Below are 12510 nucleotides of genomic sequence, written 5' to 3' on the forward strand. Positions count from 1 at the left end.
AAATGGGAACTCTTCTTAAAATTTGGAGCCCCTATTTTGATTTAAGGTCCCCCTGTCTTCCCCTTGGTCCAGATGAGGCCCAACAACATATGAGGAAGCTACTAGGACCTCTCTGATGACACATTCTTGCAGGAGAGCCCCCACAAAGTCTGTATTTGGATCAGGGATCCCAGTCACCATCAGCAATGGCCCCATAACCATACAGCACTTTGCAGTTTCTAAAGTGCTTTTATACCCACTATTTCACTCAGCCTTCCTAGTAACCCTATGGAATGGCAATTTTGGTCCCACTTTAGATGGGCTGACTAGGCTGTGAGGCTCAGAGAGTTATTGTCACCCACCCAACAACCCAGTCCGGTCCTTGCCTACAGCTTCTCCCCATGTCCCAAATCTTCAAGGGCCTCTAAATGCCAGTGGGGCCTGCTAAATGGTTCATAGCTCCAAGCTGAGCTCCTGGAACAGAATCCCTTCCAGCAGGTGGACTACACTTCTTGGAGCAACAGTGAGGGGCAAGGGTTGGAACAGATTCCACCTTTTAGGAAGACCCATCTCTAGCAGTTCCAGCTATTACCAGCAGGTGGGGCACACTCCCAAGCCAGGCTGCTCTGAGGCACTTGGAAGCTCCATAGCCCAGATCCCCAGGGCTCACAGGGCTCTCTCTGCTGGAGTCCCACCCTTTCAAAGCCATCTATCCTCACCCACAGCCAGGCCACTCTGGTCAAGTCTCTCAGGGCAAGAGGAGTGGGGCATGTAACTGGATCACCAGACCAGCTCCCATGGCCCAGGCCAGAATCTTCAGGGTCTCATTTGCGCCAGGGATGATCACAGAGGTCCTCAGTAGATGCAGATTTGCCCTCCTTCCATGGCACTGAACTTAAAGACCCTCAAAGCATCCCTAATATTGTGAATCACCAGCCAGGAAACTACAGGCCAGCAGCCTCACTGGACAAGGCCCTCTGTTATCTGGCATGTCAAGGCCATATGGGGAGTGCTAATTCAATCAAATGTTTACTTATTAGATCATGACTGCATCACCAATTTTCAAAGCATTAGAGAGCAGTACATTCACAGTGGACTCTATCCTGGTCTTCACAAGATTTGGTCTTGCTCTCAGGCAGCTTTGATTTAATAGCAGATACAATGGCCTGGGACACAAGAAAATCAGGGTCTGGTCCCTCTTCTATCAGCTATGACACTGAACAAGTACTTCCATTCTGGGCCTCGGTGCCCCATCTGTAAAGAGATGACCCTGAACCAAGTAGGTTGAGAGTCCTTCCAACTTTAAAAGGGGTTCTGATTTGAAATTAGCCCCAGGACTCTCAAAATGAAAGAGTAAGTAACTCCTACTGAGCATCTAGGGACTCTACCAGTCCCTCCATGGTTGATTTTCCTGGCTCCTCACAACATTCCTATGAAGTAGGTACTTTTATTATCTCTACCTAATGGAAGCTCAGAGAGGTTAAGTAACAAGCCCAGAGTCATCCAGCTAGCAGGAAATCAGAGTCAGAATTCAAACCCAGGTGGTGTAAGTCTAGATCTGTTGGGTTTGAGACAAGTAAGCAGCAGTGCTAGAGAGAAAACACCTAAGTATAAATAGGGGTTAAATATTGCCAAGATTTTGCAGTGCTAAAAATAATAGCTGGGATTATAAATACAGGAATTCTCAAGGTCCTATCTTTATCTCTTTTTCATTTGAGAAAATATCCCATGTTTTCCACCCTGAAAGACAGGTGGGTGTGGGATCCTTTTCTGAAGCAAGAGGCGCAGGTCTGATTTTTTTGGAGGATTCGTTCCCTCTAGTGGGCTCCAAGGATCCTTCCAGGAGGGAACACCCCCCCACACATACACACACACCCCACACACACACAGCCCATCTGTGTTTTCACAACAGGCGCTAAAGGATCTGGTTACTGGATACAACTACTGGGATTCTCAAAGTTTAGTGTGCATGAAAATCACCTGGGGCACTTGTTTAAAATGTTGATTCCAAGGCTCTATCTCCAAATATTCTGATTCTGTCGGTCTGACATGGAGCCCCAGAACCTACATTCCTAACAAACACCCCTCTCCATTGTATTCCGGCTGATGGAAGGGGAATACACCAAGTCACAGTGTCTTCTGAGTTTTTCAAGGTGGTCCCTGGGGCCCAAGGATTCCAAGATACAGTGAATTTGTCTTTCCCAGCCTACCCCCACCCCCATCCCCATCAGCACCTTGTGCAGCAACTCGAGGAGGCATACAGGTGAGAAGGATGAGTGTAAGTCAGTGCAGAGCAACCTTCCCAACCCTCTTTACCCAAAGCCCCTGTTGAGGGGTTCAGGGTGAGACCTACCTCATTGGCTTTCTCAGGAGTGCCCTTGGGGGAGGGGGAGGCGGGCGAGGAGGGCAGCCTGCGCTCCCGTTCCCAGTCTCGATCCCGGTGGATCAGTTTGCTGTTGGGTTCCTTCAGGGTCCTCTTGAGCTCATTTATGCTTGCCTGGTGCTTGAGCAAGACATCTTCTGGCTTGTCTAAGAACTAGGGGTGGATGGAGAGGGCAGTGGGTGTTAGAGGAACAGCTCCAAGCAGGGGATGCAGGGCACGGTGCAAATGGTAACCATGGCGGTCGCTGCCCTACATCAGCAAGGTGATTCCCATCCAGGACTCCGTCTCACCCTCACTGAACCCCATGAACCAAGCGGGGCAGACATGATTAGCCCTGACAGGTGCACAAAGCACCTAAGATTAAAAAGAGGATCAAAAGGCACTTAAGATTAAGAAGAGGAGGCTTCTGGCCAAGCACCACCTTTTCTTTCCCTTTGCCTGGTTCCCGGCCTCAAAACCAGCAAGGTAACTCAAATCCCATAAGATGGGGTGAGTTTCCACTGGTTCTGTGCACCAAGTCTCAACTGGGCATGGAGGTGACTTTCTTCTGGTTACAACCAAGGCACAGTGAGAACTGGCCAACCCTGTTCACTGGGCTGCTCTGGTCCATTCCCTGGCCTCCGGGGCACCTGGTCCCTTCCAGCCAAGACTTGGACCATTGTGCTTAGCAGGACCCTCAGTCTAGGCCCCTCTTAGCCCAACAGGTGAGTTGCTCAGGCCCTAGGGGGCTTAGCATGCAGATACTCCTTAAGCCAGGGATACCCAGAAAAAATGAGCCACAGGAGCCAGGAAAAGATTGTGTTCAGCACTCTCTACTGTGAGCCACTACTTTTCCTAATCACCCAGGATTTTCTGGATACCTGGTGGATACCAACTCCTCAAGAGCAGACAGGGTAAGATATGGCTAGATAGACAAAGTAGGGTGCTGTGGGTATTCAAGAGATTAGGAGAAATGGAGACCAGGAAGAAGAGAGGTAAGGCTGGGCACAAGAACTGATCTGGGTATAGCTGGAGTCTTAGATGTGTCCCCCATTAAACTGCCAGGTTTGAGCTCAAGCCAGTGCAGCATGACAGAGTAATCCACCTCAAGGTCAAGTGAGGATCAGCCTTTGCACAGGAGCCAGTAGGCCTACTTTTAGGGGTGGGCTGTTAGCTCAAGCATCTTTATCTGCAAGGCTGTTTTAGGATTCATGTCAACTCAATTCAGGACAAGAAATGAACAATCTCAGCTTATTATAAAGTCAGATCAGCTGATTCTGGAAGAATTACCTGGAAGGCAAGCTTGCCCTTGGACAAGGCTAAAATCTTCCCCTGGGCTTATCTCTGGCATCCAAGGATCCACTATGATTGACTCATGAGTTAGGAAGGAAATTGATGCCACTGAGGCTTCTGTTTTCCCTCCAGACATCTGTCTGTACTTCCAGTATCCCTTCCTGAGCTGAACTGCCTCAGAACAATGTTTGAGAAGTCAAACCCGACAGGGTTTGCACAAAGCAGTGGGCTATGAGCTGCAATGGACCCAAGATGTGGCTTGTGACCTATCCTGAACCTGCCACACTGGATCTGTGGGCACATAGCATTCCTGAAGACGAGAAAGAGGGAGCAGTGGAACCCTGTGATCCTTGATTAGGGTTAAGGGCTTTGGGGAAACCTAGTCCACATGTCTTGCTGTGCAGATGGGGGACTGGGGCCTCCAGCAGCTTACCCATGACCCTCAGAGAGTCAGGCTGAAACCCAGTTTGTGGGACACCAAGGCCAGGCTCTTACGCCCCAGCCCCTGTCCTTTCCCTCAGGGCCTACAACAGACTGGCTTCTAGAGTAGTACAGTTTCAGATGAAGAGTTGGGGATTGTGTGAAAGGAAAGGTGAAGTCCTTAACACAGAGGAGTAAGTCCAAAGAAGCAACGGAAGGGAGAAGGAAGAGGAGAGAGAAGAGAAAAGAAGAGGCTCTCCACAGAGCTGGAGCAGCAAGCTCCACCCAGAGGGAGGGAAGCTGGAGTGTGAGAAGGCCAGAAGCATCCTGAGGCTCCTCCCTCCCCACCCCACCCACATTCCCACATCTGGTTGCCAACAGATACAAAAAGAAGCTTGGGGGGAGGACATAGAGGACACAGAGGAGGTGGAGGCATGACCAAACAGTGGTATGGAGGAGATGAGTCTGAGGAAGGGTTCGGGTGGGGGTGGGGGAGATGAGACCAACGAAAGCATGGAATGGACTGGAAGAGCTGGCAGACACAGGCCGGATGGTCAGCAGTTGGGAAGCAAGCATGGGGTGGTAGGAAGAGGCAGAGTGTGAGGCTAGGTAGAAGGAGGGAGGGGGAAGCAGTTGGTTAGGGGGTAGTCTGAGCAAGGAGCTGGATAGTGGAGGGAGAGAAGGAAGGGTGGTTGGGGAGGGAGAGGGGGCAGGAGGAGGGAGGAGCCGTAGTGGGGGGAGGAGTATGGCCGAGGAACAGAGGCAAAGCTGAAGCTGAGAAGGTACCAGGACATAAGCCTGGGGTGGACTGTGGGATGGTGACAAATGAGCTGGGGATACGAATGGCTGGGTGAGTGGTGACAGGTCCCATGCAGTACCTCCTGCTTGTGTCTTGGCGTGGTTTCTTGCTCCGGCTAGCGAGAGGCGGGAGAAGGAGAAGGAACCGGCAGGGTCAGTAAAGCAAATGGATTAGAGGCACCGCAATGGCCCCTGGCCAGGTCTGGTGCAGCAGGTAGCCCAGAGGGTTCTTTCCTGAGGAGCAGGGGCCAGGGAAGCTGGTGGGCCACCCAAGGGGCAGCGAGGTAGCCAAAGGTGTGGGGTGTGAGGCAGGGTGCTGGCCTGGGGAGGTGAAGAAGGGGGTGGGAGGACTGGGGGCAAAGCAGGCAGTCACACTCAGTAAACAGGACATGAGGGCTCTGGGCATTCATGCTTCTTGCCGTCAGCATGTATGTTCAGGGGCCTGTGCTCCAAGCTACAACTGCATGATGGAAATACGCTATACCCATGTGTGCACATGCCCGTGTGCATGCTTCTCGCATGTCTGGGTGCATGACCCTACTGTGAGAGGGGTAAAAACCTGTGAGTGAATGCATGCCCACTGGAGGCCATGCGTGCCTGCAGGAGTGTGTGCACAAGTGTGTGGGAAATGCATGGGGCAGCAGGAGGGGACATAATTGAACCTCATCCTTGTGAAGGCCTACAGGGACACCCCATCATGCTCTGGGGAGGAAGGGGCCATGCAAACCCAAATCACAGTCAAAGGGGCAAATTAGGAGTGGGCAAGGGGAGGCTGAAGTCCTCTAGGGGACAGAGTGCCCCTGTGGGGAAGCAGGACAAAAGGAGGGGAAGGGGGCAGCATGCCTACCACCCAACACCAGGGGATGTCAAGGTATTGGGCAAGGCCCTGTCCATGGTGCATCCCATAATGAGGGTGCTCGGCCACAGCTGGAAATACCTCAAGGCCAAGGCCGAGGGTAGACCCAGAATCAGCCTCCTGATCCCCAGGTCAGAGGGTATGAGAAAGTCAGGCTCCTACCTTTAGCTCCTTGATCTTGGTGGGAGTCCTGACCTCTCCCTCCTCGGCCTCTGACCGCCTACCCCCAGACTCGCCATCCTCCTCTTGCTTGTCACCATCGGGTCCTGCGTCATGGTTCTCACTAACCGAGGCTGGGCGGGAGAACTCCGCTAAAATGGGCAGAGATGGCCAGGTGGCCTTGTGAGACCTCTCCCAGGGGGACGGACAGGGAGCCAGCCCTGCCAACTGCCCAACCATGGTTGGAGTGGAGCACAGACATCCACATCTCCAACAGGTCAGGGATAAGTACAGGGGAGGTAGCCGTGTCCAGTCATGAGGATGGTACGAAGCAGAGCTGCCTCCCAGCCCCAGACCCCCTCCTGACTTCTATGGCACTAGAGCCCAGGTTTAATTCTCAAATCCATCTCTTCTTGGCTGTGTGACCTTGGGTAAGTTATACAACCTCTCTGGGCCTCAGTTTCCTCATCTATAAACAATACTTATTTCAGACAGCTGAGGGGAGGAATGAATAAACTAATGTGTGTAAATACTTAGAAGACAGACTGGCACAGAGTGAGCCAATTCAACCAATGTTGGACCACAAATGTTGATGTTTTTGTTGTGGTGGTTGTGACAGAATACTCACTTGACCATTATTTGGCAATACATAGATATTGTGAGATTAGCTTTTACTACTGAAAGCTAAAGTCCTGAGATTTGCAAATAATTTAGCCTCTATATAAATTAGGGAAAGTTCAGAGGGATCCCTGCAATAACATCTTTCTCACTCACTGGCATTCCAAAGTACTTTTCTGAATAGGAAAGAAAGGGATGGAATTAGAGGCTTTACACTAGGCACTGGACATAATCCAGACTATGCCCATGGATTATGTCTTGGTGGGAAACAATGCCTGGAAAACACTGAATTGAAATGACCATGGCATGGATTATCCTTGGGGCTGGCCTAAATTAAAAGAGAATAATTATTCTTTCTATTCACATATACTCACTTCGCAAAGTGCCCTTTTATGTACACCATCTCATCTGATCCGCACAATCCTCTGTGTTGATGGCTAGAATGGAAATCACTTTCCTCACTTTACAAAAGATAAATTGAGACTCCAAGAGGGGAAAGTTCCCACTGGTGACCTTTCAGTGAATCAGGACAAAGACCTAGGTCTCTTGGTTTAGAGTTCAGCCTTCTGGTCCTCCAGAGGGATGTAGGAGAGGATGAGCCTCACCAGCTCTAGACCAATCTTTGCTGCCCTGCACAATCTGGGCTTCATGTAGGAAGCTGCAGGGGAAAATAAAGGGACTGTACTTTCCCTTTGCATAAATGTTAGCTCTCAACCCTTATTTAGCTCTCCTCCCACTCAAGGAGAAAGGAGCTTCCTCAGCCTCAAATGGACCTTTGAAAAACTTCATGTCCTCTGAACATGGTCAGGGAGTCCTGGGACAGGTCTCACTTCATACTGCAGGAAAAGTATCAGACTCTCCTGATCACCTGGAAAACTCCTAGGTATCCTTCAAAACCCTGCCTAGTTGTCACCCTCCCTTCAAAGCCCTTTCTGCCCCTCCTAGACAGAATTAATCCCTCTCTCCTATATTCTGTTTTGTGCTCTGTATTCTGTATATACTTCTCCCATGGCTTGAATCACATTATATGCCTACAAACCTAGTGTTCTATGGGCTCCTCCAAGGAAAGGGTCACACTTATTCTAACACTTGCAAAATATTTGTTGAGCAGAACTGGCTTGCCTAGAGCAGAACTAACTACCCCAGTGTGTCCTGGAAATAACCACTGTTTCCCCAGGCAAGTCCCCACCCCTTACGTTAACCTACCCTCTGCAAACCTAAAAGCAATAATAATTTATTATTGCTACAACAAACAATAAACCATTATTGGGTATAATTTATTAGGTCCTTCTATGTGCCGGGAACTTTTTGAGGGGTTGCAGAGGCATGACCATATTTAGTTCTCCCTATGACACAAGTATGTATTACTTATTTTGAAGAAGAGGAAATAGGCACAGGGCAGTTAAGCTCTAGACCTTCCAGCCATTCATGTATGGATATTTATGACCACTCCCTGGCCTGCAGAGCAGCTGGTGAGTACAAAGGCTGAGATTTGAACTCAGATTTGCCTAACTGAATCTCCCCAATGCCCATGTGGCCTCTGAACCTCTCCTACAAACTTCAGTGTGCATATCCTGGGGAGAGTCCTTGGCCAAGGCCCAGGAATCTTCATGTTTAACCAGCTTACAGGTGATTCTCTCACAGGTGGTCTGTGGGCCATGTTTTGAGAAGCCCTGGTCGGCTGGATACAGGACAATGTAGGGCCAATTCTCACTGATATTAAGGGCACCTGTCAGCCCAACAGGAATAGGGCAGTGGAGAGCACCATGTGGTTAGATGTCGATCAGTTCACTGGAACAAAAAGAATGACTGAGAACAACCAACCCCTCAGCCTCCCATCAGGTAAGGCATCACCAGTCACATTGCACGTTGCAGTCACAATATACCATTCTCCTCGGCTGACAGTCTGTGAATCACTAAGCATCATGGGTGGGGGGCCAGAAAACCATATGGCTGAACCTGCAACCCCAAAAGGCCACGACTCCGGGAAGTTGCGGGAAGTCCAGAGAGTGGCAACATCATATTCCAGCGAGAGTGATGCTGTAGCCTAGGCGAAACCACCAGGAGCTGCCCAGGTGCATGCACCAGGGTCTCGGGCCACCAGGCTTGCTGCAAATCAATGTGTGAGGTGTCCACCACTGTCACTGCTCATTCTGCAAAAGCCGGTGTGCCCCCACTTCCCACTAAATGCCACCCCTCTCCCATCTCCCATTTGGGGCATACCTCCATCAAGGCTGCGGGACATGGTGTACCGTTTGCTGGAGGAACGCTCAAAGAAGGGCGCGGGCCGATCAATGAGGGCGCTGGCCTGGCGGGTCTGTGCCTGGGTCCTCCCACTATACCGGAACTTGGAGCCCATCACCAGGAAGCCCTTGGGTGGGGGCTCAGGTGACACCAGCCTGCAGTGGAGTGAGGAGGTGAGGAGGGGGATCGGACCTACGTTGTCAGGCCCAAGGCTAGACCACAGCTGGCCTTTCATCCCACTGTCCCACAAGCTACAAGTCAAAGTGGTCCATAACGGGAGAGACTTGGGTAAAGGGGCTTTCACAGAGTCCCTCCGAGTTCCTTCTCCTGCTTCCCCCCCTCACAGAGCATACGACCCCAGGGCCAGGCTCACCGGAAGAATGTGTGGTGCTCGATGCAGACCTTCCACAGCCTCTTGGCTGACCGGTGGTTTGGGAGTTTAAAGCCAATTGTGCTCTCAAACTGCTCGTACTGCGAAACCAAAGAGAGTGGGTTAGAAGCAAGGCCTGGGCTCTCGTGCTGCTGGTCCGTCCTTTCTGAACCTTTTCTCAGGCGTGTGCGACTCTAGCCTGTTCATTCATTTACTCAATAAAGTGGACAGAACCCTTACTCTGTGACAAGTCCTAAGCAACAGAGACAGCATGGTGACCAAGACAGAAGATTCTTGGGGACAGGGAAGGGGGATGCTCTGATAACAAATTAGTAAACAAAACCACTTTAGACGCTGATGAGGGAATGAACAGAGATGTGTGATGTGACAGAATACCTGGGCAGGTGTGGGGATCAGGATCTGTCCTAGAAAGGGTGATCTGGGAATGCCCTCTAAACAAGCGATCTTTGAGCAGACATCTGAAGGATGGGAAAGGAACCCACTATGTGAGAGAGAATGTCAGGTAGAGAGAACATCAAAAGCAAAAGGCTGGAGGCAGGAAAGATCTTGGCTCATTCTAGGATGTCAGGTAAGGCCAAAGGGGCTGGAGCACAGTGCACATGGGACAGAGATACATGGGAGAGGTAAGTGGCCACACCTGGAGTTCAGAAAGTAGCCCATGAGCCAGAGAGCTCTTGAAAGATTTAAGGTGGGAGAGTGAGCGGGGAGGGAGGGGGGTAGTAGTAATCTCATTGCATCAGACATGACCTGATGAAAGGGACTTTTGAGCTCTTTTTGGCAGTTATGAGAAAAATGGCCTGAAGGCACAATGGAGGCAGGGGGACCAGTGAGAAGTACCTTGTAGAAATGTAGGTGAGAGATGGTGGCTGTTGGTGACTGGTACAGTGGAGAAAGACAGAAGCAGATGGGTTTGCATTTATTCGAGAGGTAGAAATAAATGGACTTTTTTGATGGGTGAGGTATAGAGGTTGAACATATACACGTTTGTGTGTGTGTGTGTGTGTGGTCATGTATTTTGGTATGTGTACATACTTGAATATTTCATGTAAGCAAATACATGGATATGGATGGCCAGGTACTCATTGATCTGTGTAACTTGAATATATGTGGTTATCTTTATGTGTGCTCCCATGTTTGTGTGTTATGTCTGTGTGTAAATGATGTTTGCATGTAGGCACATACATAAGGCATGAAGTCTTTTGTTTAAAGTAGGCTTCATGCCCAATATGGGACTTGAACTCACGACCCTGAGATCAAGAGTCGGATGCTCTACTGACTGAGCCACCCAAGGTATGAAGTCTATGTAGAGAATCCCAGAAGAAGAGTGTTCTCTCCTTACCCAGGACCCATGTATACTAAGTAGGAAAAACCCAGGCTCAGATGTCAGGGTCTTCTCTCCATTCTAGCCAATTCCAGTGAGAAGAAGGGGTTCCCAAGGCAGGCTCACCTCCCCAGGCCGGATCTTGATATAGAAGTTACTCCTCTTATAGGAGATCTTGAGAATCTTGGGCCAGGCGAAGCGGTTGATTCTCAGCCGGTCCCGGTAGATAAGCAGGCCATTGGCACAGACTCCCAACATGATGTCAATGCCCTCGGAGTCCTGCGTGAGTAGACACCATCAAATGGCAGGCCTGGAGTCCACACCTGCCATCCGGCCTGAAACCCCTTCCTGAGCTCTGCTTCTAAGAGACTCGGGGATCAGGGTTAGAGCCTACATGCTGGAGCCCCTGACCCACCCCACACAGTCATTCACTCCATTCATTCATTCATTCATTCTGTCATTTATACACCCAGTTGCTTTTTTGATCATTCTCTCTGTCACTTACTTAATCATTCATTTGCCAGAAAACATGGAGTGATACATATGTGGTACCAGGCCAAGCTCTACATGGTACAAACAGGTTCATAAGTAAATATAATATGAGAAAGGATTATGGAACTTTGAGGAATGAGAAATAAGAATATAAAAGGATTCAGGTTGGAGGGAACACAGGGTCTGGCACACCAAGCCCTCTGGAAGCACCAGGGACACACACACACACACACACACACACACACACACACACACACCCCAGATGCTAGGCGGACCCTGGGACCCAGCAGTACCTTGGCATGGTGCAGGTCTACTCCATACATGGAAAGCTTCTTGGCGTTCTCTAAGAAGTGGATTTCTGCTTCTCCTGGAGTCATGCCCCTAAGAGAAAGAACATGATCACAGACAGCCATGGAAAAGGCCCAGGCCTAAGTCCTGCTGGCTGAAGGTGGCTGTGATCAGAACCTGTGATTCTAGGAAAACAAATGTGCTGGAGTGGGCATATGACTAGGCCTCGCCCAGTCCCTCCCCTCTGCTCTCAGTGCAAGATGGTGCACCCCCAGCCCTGGCTTCAGCCACCCAATCCCTTCCTGTTGCCAAAGCTCAGGTCTAGTCTTGTCTCCTCTGGGAAGTATTCAAGGGATGAGGTGGGAGTCGGGATTTCTGCTTTAATCTGCCACTGAGTTAAATGTGAGCCATAAATTCTGCTTCTCCTTGACTGAAGAGCCATTGTGGAAGACATTGTTCATTATAATCACCCAGGGGCTCCTAAATTATCACCCCCATAAGATATTTCTCTCTGAACTTTGTATCAGCAACCACTTCATCTCCCCTGAGAAGCAGGTGCACGTTCTCCTTTCTGAAAAGAAAGTTATGTAATTTATCAAGTTCCTTCTTTGCTTTGGCTGCCAGGAAACTGTACATTTTCTATTTAGTCATGGCTAACATTTATTGAGCACTACATGCTGGTTAATGTTCCAAATGCTTCACGTGTATGAACTCACTGAACCCTCGTAACAATTCTGTAAGGTATGTCTTACCATTATTCCCACTTTATAGAGAAACCAGCACAGAGAACTCAAATAACTCGCCTCAGGCCACACAAACTATTAAGCAGCAAAGTCAGGATCTGAGTCCAGACAATGTGGCTCCAGAGTCTGTGCTCCTTCCAAATCCTTCACTTACATCTGTCTCCTATCCCCTGGGCCTCAGTTTCCTCTGCTCTGTCTACCTCAGTGAGCTGCTGTGTGAGATGCCTGGACACTAGATGTCCAGGTGCTTTAAGTCAAAAGAGCTGTAAAAGCTGAAGGGGTGGCTATTAGCATTTTCCAGCCTATATTTGAGCTTCTTTCCCTGAATCATCAGGACTTTTACAAATCTCTAATACATCTTGTTACCTATGACAGGAATGACAGACGGTGGGGCAGGCAGGCCGTCTGTCGCTCCCTATTCCTGAGCCCAGGCAGACACCGCTAACCAATGCGGTTTCAGTACCCTGCTGAACATAATACAGTAGCAGCCACTACTACCCAGAGTTGGTGTGCAAGTCTCTGAGAGACGCACTTGCCACTCTGGAC

The 12510-nt window shown here is 49.9% G+C and overlaps 1 protein-coding gene across 17 annotated transcripts in view; it reads right to left on the bottom strand.

The window, feature by feature from the left end:
- Positions 1–12510, bottom strand: part of EPB41L1 (erythrocyte membrane protein band 4.1 like 1) — a 55740-nt gene that overhangs the window by 30932 nt on the left and 12298 nt on the right. For 14 of the 17 annotated variants that reach the window (XM_040447174.1, XM_040447170.1, XM_040447169.1 and 11 more), the window contains exons 7-13: positions 11227–11314; positions 10568–10720; positions 9103–9200; positions 8709–8884; positions 5871–6019; positions 4933–4968; positions 2333–2515 (exon numbers count right to left, since the gene is read on the bottom strand). In XM_040447174.1, the coding sequence (XP_040303108.1) occupies positions 2333–2515; positions 4933–4968; positions 5871–6019; positions 8709–8884; positions 9103–9200; positions 10568–10720; positions 11227–11314 (883 nt within the window). The remainder of the gene's footprint in view (positions 1–2332; positions 2516–4932; positions 4969–5870; positions 6020–8708; positions 8885–9102; positions 9201–10567; positions 10721–11226; positions 11315–12510) is intronic. The other 3 variants (XM_040447175.1, XM_040447172.1, XM_040447171.1) reach the window with 1 other exon arrangement.

Source organism: Herpailurus yagouaroundi, unplaced genomic scaffold (genome assembly GCF_014898765.1).
Source record: "Herpailurus yagouaroundi ecotype Mexico unplaced genomic scaffold, PumYag 196, whole genome shotgun sequence".
Lineage (NCBI taxonomy): Eukaryota > Metazoa > Chordata > Mammalia > Carnivora > Felidae > Herpailurus > Herpailurus yagouaroundi.